This window comes from Giraffa tippelskirchi, chromosome 4, assembly GCF_054371585.1.
Source record: "Giraffa tippelskirchi isolate mGirTip1 chromosome 4, T2T-mGirTip1v1.2.pri, whole genome shotgun sequence".
NCBI classification, from domain to species: Eukaryota; Metazoa; Chordata; class Mammalia; order Artiodactyla; family Giraffidae; genus Giraffa; species Giraffa tippelskirchi.
This window is the reverse complement of record NC_137278.1, coordinates 187,990,001-188,004,389: the sequence shown is the minus strand read 5'-3', so window position 1 is coordinate 188,004,389 and position 14,389 is coordinate 187,990,001. Positions and strand designations below refer to the sequence as shown.

General features: G+C 35.4%; 1 protein-coding gene across 12 annotated transcripts in view; it reads right to left on the bottom strand.

The window, feature by feature from the left end:
• Nucleotides 1–758: 758 nt before the first annotated feature.
• LMO3 (LIM domain only 3) overlaps nt 759–14,389 on the bottom strand; it is a 322,779-nt gene continuing 309,148 nt past the window's right edge. For all 12 annotated transcript variants that reach the window (XM_081483356.1, XM_081483354.1, XM_081483351.1 and 9 more), the window contains one exon: nt 759–3,651. In XM_081483356.1, coding sequence (XP_081339482.1) covers nt 3,546–3,651 — 106 coding nt within the window. In that variant the 3' untranslated portion in view covers nt 759–3,545. The remainder of the gene's footprint in view (nt 3,652–14,389) is intronic.

Here is a 14,389-nt window from a genome sequence, read left to right as displayed (position 1 = left end):
CCCATTTACCTTGCCTTGCATTAAAATCACATTTAGGAAGTATCTGTAATGGCATTTTTAAAGAAAAAGTAATAATGAAAGGGCTTTTGCTAAAACTGTATTTGGTGTTAATGGTCTATTACAATAAACATGCAGATTGTTTTCCCAACTTAGTTAAGTGAACACTAAATATGTTTGGCCTGTATCATTTCTATGAAATTGTTTAAATGATTAGTCAGAGTGGTTTGCCTCAAGTGACAGTTAAAAGGAAACCACTTGTGAATGGTATGTTTGACTACAGATGTAATTTTCGGCACCTTGGCTCAGTGAAGGTAAAACATTTCTTCCCTGAAGAGGTAGGATTTAGTTGAGTTTTGTGTTTTAATTCATTATGCAGGAGTGAGGAAATCTGAAATTTAGTCTGACAAGAGCAACATGGTTGCTTTCAGAAAGATCACTTAAAATTTGTATAAACCTACAAAATTATACCCACCAATTGCTACCTTCATTTTGACAGTTTTATTTTCCCCACATAAGTAAATAGTAATAAACTACCTAGATTGGAGACCCTGCATATAACATTTGGAGAAAGCATTTGGGGTACTTTTTTCTGCTTCTGATCTATTAATACCTTTTGAAAGTAAATGTCCTTATAGACTTTTTTTCCTTTCGCATACTATGCTTTCTAGATATCACCTTAGATTTTTGCCAATTAAGCACAATCGAATAGTGTAATGCCCCTTTTATTAAAAACATAAATCCAAATATAAAAAAGTGAATGAAAGGAGCCAGCAGATATTTATTAAGCAAGATGGAAATGAAATTACAAACACAGGTCAGCTTTTCAACTCAGCCAGCACTCTGTTGGGTGGAGGACCTTGGTCCTTCATCACAGGCAGCCTACATGAGAAGCATGTAGGCAGCTTCCGCTGCCTGAGGAAACCAAAGATCCATCGGAGGTGTCTTTCTGGAGCCTTCGGACAATAAGCTAAATGACGTCAGGGTTACACAACACAAAGTGCAAGTTGACAACAGTTCAGGGACTCTGAGGAGTCAAGACAATAAGCTTAGTACTTCAGGTCAAAAATGCTACTATTTTCAGGCAATTAGCTGTCAGATGGCCTATTTCTATCTTGTTCCACCATTTTATGGAGATTAAAGATAATCTAAAGAGATTAAGGCCTTAATCTTTAATCCAGGTGAGTCATTTTGTTTGTAGAAAAAGAATAAGAATGAATTCCCAAAGGATTAAGCAAAAGAAAAGGCAGTAAAAACCTTGTTTGATCTTTGGGTGGCAGGAATAATGGAACAGCTTCAAGAAGCTGAGAGAAGTTTGTTCCCAATTTACGAGTATTTTGACATATTGATAAACATATGCAAAAGCATTTAAATATAAAAAAGATCATTTGCAAAAAGATACCGACAATTCGAATTTTACATTCACATGAATTTCAAACAACTCTTAATGGGGAGTAGGAGGGCTGCTTTAGGAGGAAATCCACTTCTCACATATCTCCCACACCTTCCTCCCATTTGTTCAGTTTTGTTTTTTTGGTTTTGGCTATGCAAGTCTTTTCATGAAACAAATGTAAGATTCTAAGGCTAAAACAATAATTTTGTGGACCGCATACTGCTATTTTTGAAACATCTCTGGGGTATATCTCAAATTTGGAAGACACGTGACCTGCACACTCTTAACCATGAATCCTTTGTAAAAATACATACCGTTCACTTTTCACAGAACCATCTTCTTAAAAATGAGAGGCAATATCCAGATCCACATGCATGTTCATAGTAAAGCTTTGTTTTGAAACAACTCAAATCCACACCAGTTATTTTCAGTTTAATATTTTGGCCCCAAATCAAGAATTCAGGTATCACATTTAATTTTCATCTGCAGTGTATATTCGGCAGAACAAAGTAGGGGTGCAAGTAACACTGGGAAATACTGTGTCCTATACAAGCGATCAATGAAAAAAAAAAAAGAGAAAGCCCACAGCACCAAAATTTGCTCTAGTAAAATGTGCTTCATTGTGCCTGTTGTGGAATTAGATCTGTTGAATAGTTTGAATACAGGGAGCAGAAGCAAAGAAGCAAAGTGTGAACAACCCAGAAGAAGGGAACACAGTCTCATCTTTATTTCCTTAATTGTAATTTAAATAATCAGTCTCCATAATTTTTCTTTCTAGAAAGCTTTCTTCTTTATCAGCTATCATGTAGGTAAGGGAATAATCTTTCACTTTTCAAAAATGGAATGACAGATTTCAGCCTAAGCGTGATCAATTCTGAATGGGTAATTACTTAGAGAAAGCAATGAAGAGTAAGACACATCAAACTTTGAAAGTGTTCACTTTGGAACATTAAAATAAGTGGCAGATAAATACAGAAAAATATATAATCACCAGTTCTCAGCTTTTTATCAATCCCTTTGTTTCTCTTCTTCTAGAAGATTCTGTGAGCACTATGTTGCTCTGATCAAAAGTGACTTCAATCCTCAAATATCATCATAGCCTCAATGTGCATTATCATGATTTCAGTAGATTCACACTCAAAACCTTTTAGTGCCAGAAATGCTTCAAGCCATAAAGTTATTATACCCTTAGCTCTTATGGAGAGGTCTGGGCAAAATTTGCACAAGAAATTTATCATTTTAAGATTATCTCATAATTGCAGTAACACTTTTTTAAAGTAACCCTTTGGAAAATTTTTAAATGATACCCAAAGGCACTAGTTCACATAAGGGGTGAATGGCGCTGAAGGAAACAAAACAAAGCCATTGACTAGGTAAAGAGCACAAAAAAGGATATTAAAAGGATAACTGTTAAGCTTTAAAGTTATTCTAAAAATGGCACTTTTCACGTTGGTAAAAAATGAAAGTGCTTTAAGATGAAATTTTTATGCATTATTTTAAAGCTGATCGTTAACCCCCTGAAAATAGGGGGTTATAAATGAGAACACTGATAAAGACTCTAAATCATAGCGGCAATAATAGTGGATGTTGCTAAAATGCTTTGTGTGTCTTTCTTTTTCAGTATTTTTAATGATGATAGACTTGTTTAATCTATATGTATCATTAGTGAGATTTGATCTTCAATTCTTTACTAGAAAGTTACAGCTCATTTAAAATAGCTGGTAGATACAGAAAGCATAAATATACAATAAGTTTAAACACTGATTGTACTAAATGCAACAATACAAAGAAGCAAACAGAACACAAATGGTAACACAATAAAACTGTATTACATTTGTGCTTCAAATATTACAATACATTATATACAATAGTCCAAAATAAACATCTCATGCCAAGTGACACAAAAAAACGAATAGCAAGCAAAAAAATCCAGCAATATGTACATTACTTTTTTCTTTAATAATAAACATTCAACTCTGAACTGGGGCAATTTCACTACATACAGGTGCAGTCCGCCTTTTATTCCATATAACCATCCTGCTTTCCTATATCTACGCTATTCAGTTGGTTCCCGTGTCAATTCTTATATACACGTGGAGCAAAAAAGATAAAAGAATGTAGTGCTTTGTATTCTTAATGGGGTAATGTTGATAGATCAGCGAACCTGGGGTGCATAGCCTTCTTTCATTAAGCCTTCCTCGTAGTCCGTCTGGCAAAGGATCATGTTATTCTTTAGGAAAAATTTGTCTCCAACACAAAATCTGAAAATATTTATAAAAATAAAATGGTTAAGATGACTTCATTCAGATCTCTAATTTTGAAGATTTCTTTTCCTAATCATCCTTTCATATGGTAATTCTCTGCGTTTGAAAGTTTGGCTTAGAAAGTTGCCTTTATTGTCAAAATTAAACCATCCAGGTCATTTAATAAAACACTGCACACAAAATTTGAGATCCTACTTTTATACATAAAAATCATAAGAACATTGAGGAAAACACCTTGAGAAGCAAAGGTTATACTTTTTCCACATATATTGGAAAGAAAAAAAGAACTAACCTGTATTTACACTCATTAATACAGGAGACTTGGGTTTGATCCCTGAATCAGGAAGATACCCTGGAGAAGGGAATGGCTACCCACTCCAGTATTCTTGCCTGGAGAATCCCATGGAGAGAGGAGCCTGGCAGGCTACAGTATATGGGGTCGCAAAGAGTCGGACACGACTAAGCAACACACACATAAAAGAAAGAATGATAATATTTCACGGCAGTGATTATGGAAGCTTTCATCACTGCCCATTTATCCAGTTTATTAAAAAAAGAGTAAAAACATTAAAATGAATCAAATGATTAGGAAATAGACAATTTTAGAGCTTCTCATTTAAATTCCTTTTATTCCCTGTTATTAAAATGTGATTAAATTCTGGTAATTTGGAAGTGATTGTTCTGAATTGAAAGCTGTTTTAGCATCAGACTTAGATGCTGGGCCATGGTGTTTTGTTTGTGGCAAGTTCACTAACTATGAAATAGTAAGTGGACTTCTTAGAGTACTTCCAATTAAACCTAAAGGAGTAACCTGATGAACTTCTTAATACTGATGTGGTAAATAAGCTAGTTTCTAGTAGCTAATTATGAATTTTATTCTATAAAGCATTGTTTAATGTACAAGATCGTAATGTTTTTAATAAGTGCCCTTTTTGTATAATTTCCCAGTGGTGACACTTTGGACACAATTAAGGTCAGAAACAAATGCCTGTGCTGTTTCTGGTACATTTAACAATAAAGTAACTCTGGGGAGATCTGTATATATTTTTAATTGTAACAATTTAACCTTCAAACAGCAGTGTCTGGTAGAGTTGACCCAGTAAAACTACTTGTAATTATACAAGTTGACCTCACTGACCTTTGATAGTGGTCTCACTTTATCAGATAGTCAATTTCAAATGATGTTCAGGCAGAAATCTTAGTGGATAGATTAAATTGTGTAGTGAAAGCCACACTTTAATGTTTTGTGAAGTTGAAGGTTTAAATGAGGAGCAGTTGGGCTGATTTACATTTGCAAAGATTGGAATGCTAGACAAACAGTGAACCTATTTATTTTCCAACTGGGTAGCTTTGGAAATTTATCCTTATTCTAGCTAAGTAGATAGAGGGGAAAATAGTGTAATAAAAAAAGTAGATTGAAAAGAATTAGCTTTCCTCTTAAAGGAAGATTGGTCTGTTTATTTGTGGAATTTACTTTTTTTTCCCCAGGATTACTGCCTGCTGATGATGCTGATTGAAAGTACAGACTATGCCCTGATCTTGAAATCCTGCAGTTGTTTGTGGTCAAGGCTATTGGATACAATGGACATTCAAGTCTGGACTTCAAGTATATCTTCTTTTTATTAGTTGCAAACTATAAACATGAAATATTGTGCTTAAAAAGTGGTGTTTGGATAAACCAGTTTTTGTAGATTATCTTGATCATTAGGATATGTTGACTTAAAAGGAAATGTTTCTTTTGTTGGGCAGGCCTAAATAGGCAAATTAGATACTTATCTTTTATGTGAGATTATATAAAATAACATGCAGAATACATTTGATTACTGTTCAAATTTTTCACTTTATATTAATAATAAAATTAATTTGAATTGACTAATAAACTAATAAAATATCACATCAAAAATAATTTTAATAAAATATTCTTGTGTTCCAGCTGTTATTGAATCTTATCTTTGCCTAAAAACCAACTAAACTAGAAGTACTTTTTCAACTCCGTACTAAAATTATGCTTTAATTTTTAAAATAAGCCTCAAAATTCTATTTGCTATCAAATAGAAATGTCATTTTTCTTAAATTTTGTTTTGCCATGTTGTGTCATATCATTCTTACCTTCAGGGGCCTTGAAATGTAGGTAATTTTATTTGTAGATTAATAAAGTCAGAGTAATTATATCAACAAAAGCACTGAACCAAGAATCTGGGGATTTGGCACTGAGCGTTGTGGTTCTCACCTACCCAACGCAAAATATAGGACGTGTTTCATACTTTCTCTGAGTTATTTCTCTGTGAGTAAGATAAACCAGTTACATCAATGAATGGTTCAGTTCAGTTCAGTCGCTCAGTTGTGTCTGACTCTTTGCGACCCCATGGACAGCAGCATGCCAGGCCTCCCTGTCCATCACCAGCTCTGTAGGAATGTTAAAATAAGTATATTAAAGGCAGAGAGACATTTGCAATGAATTGAGTTCAAATCTCAACCTTCTACTCACAATGTTAAAAATGAAACTTCAGGATTTTTGTCTTCAACATCAGTAACTTCTGTTAAGTTGGTAGTAAAGAGTAGAAATGTAGTATGTAAAGCCTTCCCTCAATGTTTGGAATGTAGGTAATTAAAATAAACACCTCTTATAAAGTACTTACCATGTGCTAAGGCTGAACATGTATATAGATATAGTCATTGCATTTATTCCTTAAATCCAACCTTGATAAAATATTAACATTGTCCTTTTCAGATGAAAAATCTAACGCCTTCTCCAGAAGTTTTAAAACTTGCTCAAAAAAAAAAAAATAAAAATAAAACTTGCTCAACGTTCCATAGCTAGAACATGTATGGTAGAGGAATGAAAAGCACCCTGATCTCTTTGGATTCAAGATTCGAGCTTTTGTTATTCACAATAGCCAAGATATGGAAACACTTCAATGTCCATCAACAGAGGAATGGATAAAGAAGATATGGTACGTGTACACACACACACACACACACACACACACACACACACACACACACACACACACACTCTCTCTCTCTCTCTCTCTCTCTCTCTCTCTCTCTCTGGAATACTACTCAGCCATAAAGAAGGACATAATGACATTTGCAGCAACGTGGAGGGACCTAGAGGTTATCACACTAAGTGACTTAAGTCAGGCAAAGAAAGACAAATATCATATGATATCACTTACACGTGGAATCTAAACTATGATACAATAAACTTATCTACAAAACAGAAACAGAATAATAGAGTATGGACTTGTGGTTGCCAAGGAGGAGGAGAGTAGGGGCAGGGATGGGATGGAAGTTTGGGGTTAGCAGATGCAAACTATTACATATAGAATGGATAAACAACAAGGCTCTACTGTATAGCACAGGGAACTATACTCAACATCGTGTGATAAGCCATAATAGAAAAATATAAGAAAGAATGTGTGTGTGTGTATCTGAATTACTCTGCTGTACAGCAGAAATTAACACAACATTGTAAATCAGCTATAGTTCAACTTACAAAAAAGCAAATAAATGACTGAAAGCAACTTAGAAAAAGACCTATGCTTTTACCTGGAGGCAGTAAAGGAGGGTATGAAGTTATACCGGCTTTTTGTATTATTACTTCTCTTTTACATAACTTTTAAAAAAGAGTGCCTATCGTTCAGTGAGATATAAATGGAATTCATCTAAAATATTCTTTCCTGAAATATGTTGTTACTAATATGTTGCCAACTGGATAAAGTACATTTTATGTGTGTATCAATTTATACTTAAAGGTCAAAATGAAACAGAACACAGGTGAGGAATGTCACACACATAAACTTAAACAAAACAGCCTTGAAAGCTTTGGTTAAGAGCCGATTATGATTGCTTTGCAACAAGAGCTGATATCCTCAAAATGTTCTATATACAAACATGACAAAATTAGAGAAACAGCAATGCAGATATCAGACATCTAACAAAATGATCTATAACTGTGATTTTGTAAGAAAGGTTAATTTCCAGTGTTCTATAACCAGATCCTGATGCGATTTAGCATTTGCAGAAAAACATTATAAAAATAGTGATGGCCAGAGGGTGTTGAATGTATATATATTAACAGGTCAGGCTAAAAGTCTTGAAAATAAACATATTCTTTTTTATAATCTAATCCTAATTGCTTGTGATACAGTCACAAGTTCAATTAATTCTGGCATCATTAAAAAATATGTTAAGGAATAAAAAGATGTCCAATCAGTTTATTAAACCATCTAATCTTAATGTTTAAGAATTAATCATAGAATTAATTTCCTGGTATTTTGGAGTAACTAGAGTTAAATTCCTATGGTCTTAGATACTAGAAAAGTACAGACAATAAGTATAATTAAGAAATTTTCCTTCTAAAATGTGGGGCTTAGAGTGGTTTTGAACAGGTTATCAAATGCCTCTGCGAGGAAGCCTTCATTTGCAACATCCTTTCTGAGAATGAAAACGTTAACTTAGTCATCTTACTTCCCTAAGGTGAGTAACTGCCAATTATAATTAATTTCCATTTCCACAGCATTTTGGAAAGAAAGGGAATCTAGTCCATATCTGCAACATTTCTACTGTCCTATTTAGCATACCTCTGTTACTAAAACATGGAGATTTTGATGCTGTACTTCAGTAAGAAAGGCAGGTTATACACTCATTGTACACTTTTGAACAAATTTACTGTCTTTTTCCAGTGACAGCACAGTTGTCATCAGACAGAAACAATCTTCTCTGTACCAAACTACACTCCTGTACCCCAAATCCTGCTATAAATTATTTAATATCTACCTCACTTAACTCCACTCTATCTACTCATCCTTGGACAGCGGGTTCCCTTGTAGCTCAGATGGTAAAGAATCCGCCTGCAGTGCGGGAGACCTGGGTTCAATCCCTGGGTTGGGAAGATCCCCTGGAGAAGGGAAAGGCTACCCACTCCAGTATTCTGGCCTGGAGAATCTCATGGACTGTATAGTCCATGCGGTCACAAAGGGTCAGACATGACTGAGTGACTTCCACCCATGGACAGAGAAGCCTGGCAGGCTGCAGTCCCTGGGGTCGCAAGGGTCAGACGTGACTTAGCGACTAAACCACCACCACAGTCAGCAAAGAAAATACCCACCTTGAAACAGGCCAGGGTCCTCATACTGGATCTGAGTCCAGAGACTAAAAATCAGACTTTCTTGGTTCAAATTTTGAATCTACCTTTTTCTATCTGCGCAATCTTGGGCAAGTTATTTAAATTCTCTATACTTTCATTTCCTCATCTGTTAAATGAGGCTAATCATAGTGACTACTTCTGGGTTATTTTGAGTACTCAGTGAGCTAGCACACGTAAAACAAAACAATGTCTGATCAGCACTGTATGAGAATTTATTATTTGCTACTGACAATCTTCTCATCTTTGCTTAGCTGTTCCCTAGTCAGGGATATTTCTCCCCTTTTTTCTACCTACTTAAATTCTAGAAATTCTTTTTTTGGGGGGAAATACAGGAATAGGTGAGTAAGAGGTACAAACTATTAGGTATCAAATAAGCTACTAGGATATACTGCACCACATGAGGAACATAGCCAATATTTTATGATAATTATAAATGGAGTATGACCTTTAAAATTGTGGATCACTATATTGGGGCTTCCTTGGTGACTCCATAGTAAAGAACCTGCCTGCCAATGCAGGAGACACAATTCAATCCCTGGGTCAGGAGGATCTGCTGGAGGAGGGCATGACAGCCCATTCCAGTATTCTTGCTTGGAATATCCCATGACAGATAAGCCTGGCGGGCTATAGTCCATGGAGTCACAAAAAGAGTCAGACACAACTGAAGCAACTGATCACACACTATATTGTACACCTGTAACTTATATACTATTATACAGCAACTATATGACTTAGCACACACATACTTCAATAAATGAATAAAGATTTTTTAGTTTCCATTCCTTCCGTAAGTATTCCCCGACCCCATCAACTTGTTCTGATCTTTTCCAAAGCACTTACTTTTTGGTGTATCATTTACTGTGGCATTTCAAATTTTCTCATGAATGTGTAGCAGATTTCCCACTCAGGGTGGTAGCGCTGAGGTAAATGACCATGAGTTAAATTTTGTTTGAACCCTTTGAAATACCACCATAAACTATACTACCACTTGAAGTGGGTGTTCCATAAATGGTGAAGACAGACTTATTCTAGAACTAAATACTTCAAATAACAAAGCTATTTTTGATGAATAATTTAAATTTGGATTCATGTTGACTTTAGTTCACTGACTTCTTACCTTCAGTTTCCTCTGTTCCCTCCTCCTCCACATCCTCACCAAACTACTCCACAACTACCAATCTCTGAGCCTCTGTTCATTTCCAGACACATTGCATGGTTTCACACCTCCATGTCTCGCCTCTGCTCCATCTATCTGGAAAACCCTTTCCTCACTGCACCAAGGGTTTGTCACCTCCCCCACCCCACTACCAGACACACTTCCTACACCCTAACCAGTCTTAGAGAATCCTTTAAAATCCAGCACATCAACACTTTGATGCTTTCTTAAGAAGGACAAAAGGGACAGACCTCTCTTCCCTCAGTATAGATCTGTTTTGTATATTTAGTAAACAGATATTTACACTCTTCTGTGAGTCTTTGATGTCTAGTCTCTTCTATAGTTCTGAACATCCCTAAGACAGAAATTAGAATTTATTCACCTCTGTTTCCACAGAGCTTAGCACAGTGCTTTTTTTTTTTTTTTCCTATGTCACACAGGTATATACATTTGAGGCCATTTCATTACAAACAAGCACTTTTTTCCCTTCTCTTATAAAACCATCACTTAGCTTTCTAGAATTTTCTGGGTGGGGGTCATCACTCATCTTTAAGAAATTAACCAGAATTTCTCAATTCTGAATAAGATTCAAGTTATCATACAAGGTGCTCAAAATAATCTTCTTCTGGTCCTTTCAAAATAGATACACTTTTAGATATTTTTAAATTCTGATCCACACATTTTTAGCCATGAAGTGAAGAAGTGCCGGTCACTCAGTTGTGTCTGACTCTTTGCGACCCCATGGACTATAGCCCTCCAGGCTCCTCTGTCCATGGGATTCTCCAGGCAAGAATACTGGCGTGGGTAGCCATTCCCTTTTCCAGGGGATCTTCCCGATCCAGGGATGGAATGTGGGTCACCTGTATTGCAGGTGGATTCTTTACCATCTGAGCCCCCAGGGAAGCCCATGTTTAGCCATACTCTTTTACTTGAAGGACACAGAAGACCGCCAATCCTGAAAGTTCACTGTTATTACTACCTTATTCAAAAATTTCATTTATTTATTTATATTTGGCCATGTAGCATGTCGTATTTTGGCTCCCCAACCAGAGAGGGAACCCACACCCCCTGCAGTGGAAGTGAAGAGTCCACTGGACCACCAGGGAAGTCCTTTTACTATCTCTTTTAGACATTCAGCAATGCTTTATATCTTACTGATACTTTGATTGAAAAGTTAAGATGAAACGGCTTGCTAAATGATTGTTCTTATTGTTGTTCCATCTCTAAGTTGCGTCCGACTCTTCTGCGACCCAATAGACTGCAGCCCACCAGGCTCCTCTGTCCATGGGATTCTCCAGGCAAGAATAATGGAGTGGGTTTGGGGTTCTCCAGGTAAGAATACTGGAGTGGGTTGCTAATTCCTTCTCCAGGGGATCTTCCCAACCCAGGGATTGAACCCATGTCTCTTGCATTGGCCGGCGGATTCTTTACCACTGAGCCAGCAGGGACTCCCACTGCTAAATAGTACTCATAAGCATTTATAGTACCACAATTTCAGATATCAAGAAAGTTTGCTCAAGGGAAAGTGCCTATAAATTACCCATTGGTTTTGTGTGTCAGTTGAAAAGCTGTACTACTGGGACAATGATTTGGCTACTATGAGTGCAGGCTCCTGTGGTGAATGGCTTTATTGGGGAGATTTCCCCAAGCAAACATCAACGTAAAAGGAGAGTCTCCTGTACTGAAAACCTTCTGGATTCAGAGTAACACAATTCGTCTGCTTTGCTTGACTGATGAAGATTAGCTGACTTCTTGCATTAAAGGAGTTTGTCTTGTAGGGATGGAACTGACAAGACAATAACTAAGTGCTAATTGTGCATAGCCAGCACTAAAGATATGCAGTCCCATTATGGCATGTAATAAATGAAGTGCACACAGAAATATATTAGGTAGTTTAATAATGATACTAGAACAGTATTTTGCAGCAATAAGAAGGTGAACAGTTTTAGAGTCAAAATTTAGGAGTATTTGTCTTACTTGACTGAGTTCCACTGAGGAGACAAACTTAATTGTGAACGCAACTTTTTATTTCAATGGTGAAATAAAATTGATATATGATTTGTAAATAGCATTAACAACCTACAATTACTTTGCATCATAATAGAATTTAGGCTGGGCTTAGCACTTGAATGATGTTTTAATTTTCTGTGTAGAACATGGATAAAATAGGTAAGTCTGCCTTAATAGAAAAATGGATGAAAGGAATAAACAGGCAGTTTCCTAATAGAAAAAAATATCAAAGGGCCACTAGTAATCAAATAAATGCTAATTAAAAATGATAATAAGATATCATCTTTCATCCCTCAAGGTGACAAGGATATCTTTTAAAATAGTAATTCCCAGTGTTAGAATTCTGTAAGGGAATACATTATTTTTTCATTTTTGGAGTAAGGATAATTGGTATAATTTTTCTGGAGAGCATTTTGGCAATATATAACATAAACCTTAAACTGTTATATGCTTTGTCTAATTAACCATGTGCCTGCGAATTTAGCTTGACACAGATTTGAGTATTTGTTTATAAAGTCCATATTAAATTGATGATACTGATAATACAAAAAACAGAGGATAAAACCTACACATCTGATGACAAAAGACTGATTTAACAATATATGAAGCTCTATCCATAAAGCTGGACACAAGAAAGCTTAAAATATCACAAAATAATTTTTAAAGGCAGGTAAAAAGGCTCACTATATTAATGAAAAAGTACAAGTATCAAATATTAGGATTCTTCCTTGCTACTTTCCTTTAAGATGTTTAAGTGTGGGTATAATGTAAAGCATATGTTATGTATCACTTGTCATATGTGCATAGAAATATGTATGACTAGCTACACACCAAAACATTGAAATAATTTCTTTCAGAGTGGTGAGACATGGGACAATGTTATTTTACATTCTTATTTTCTAAATTTTCCACTAGCAATCTGTAACATCATATAAGTAGAAAAGCAGTAAATATTAGAGTTATAGAAAGATACCTCTATTGTTAGTAAATGTTTAGTGGATCAATGTGATAAGTAAACAAAAAAATTCTAAATTTACTACTAATACACCTTTAAGACATATATATGCAAGGTAATGCATCTATAAGGGTGTGCGGATATTTGTATTTTTGTATTCCTATCTTTATAATAAAAATATGTACATATGCCAATTTATTTTTGGCTAAATGTCACCACAGACTGAATCAACCTATTATGATTCCAAACATCTATTGGGAAGACTCAAGATGCTGCAGGGTGACTTCTTGAATTATTTCCTGGGTCAATTACACATGGTCTGTTTCTAGGCTCTCTATTTTGCTCCATTGTTTGTTTGTCTATCCTGTTTATGTCATTGAGTAGATAATAGACCAGCCTGCTATGAACATTTGTTTTCTGGATGAACTTCAGCTGTTGTGAGTTGATCTTTCTTATCTGGACTAGTGATTGTCAAACTTAAGGGGCATCACAATTGCTTATTAAAACACAGATCACTGGGAGTTCCCTGGTGGTCTAGTGTTTAGGATTTGGCACTTTCACTGCTGTGGCCCAGATTCAGTCCCTGGTCAGGCATCTAAGGTACTACCAAATAATATGATTTCAAGTAGTCATTATTTATGTCTTTTCCCCTAGAATTAATATGTTACTAGATTAAAAAAAAAAATTATAGATATCAAGGTAAAAACTAATTTTTGAGAACCTATTATATTCCTCGTATTTGTAAGTTTTTTTCATTTAATTTTCAAATTCTGCAGGATAGGTGTTATTGTCTGCATTTTAAAGATGCACAAACCAAACTCAGAGAATTTAAGCAACAAACTCAAGCCTGCACAGCCAGTACATGGTGGGGCTGATATCTGAATCCAGTTATCACTGTAAACACATGTTCTTTCCACTACTCTATTGCAACTCATAAGAAGATACTGCATTTGACAGTAAAACAAGGCTAATTACAGTAACTGAGAACTAGACAAAACTAAGTGAATATTTATTACATTCAGGTGTTTTCACCCACGTGCTGAATTTATTTTCATTAAACTCCATCAAGCACAGTAATTTTTGAAATATATTTTGATGATGTATCTTTTAATATTCTAGTATCCTCTGCATTTATCCCATAAAACAGGTATCATAGTATATAGCTCCCACTAGAAATAAAAGTTATAATTTTCACTTTAGAAAAAATGGAATGAAATCATAATACTTTGAGATGAGAGAGTTCTCTGAAATGGACTAATCTAACTATTTTGTTATAAAGGAGAAAACTGGGGTCCAGAGGACTAAAATGGTTGGTTTATGCTCATATATCTTGTTAGGGAGAGTCCAGACTGGAATTTAGGTTTCTAGATCTCCTCTGTAACATTCTTTCCATCCTTCAATGCTGCCTCTCCGATACTGATAACTATTTCCAACCTAGTTCCCAAAGAGCTTTGAAGCAACT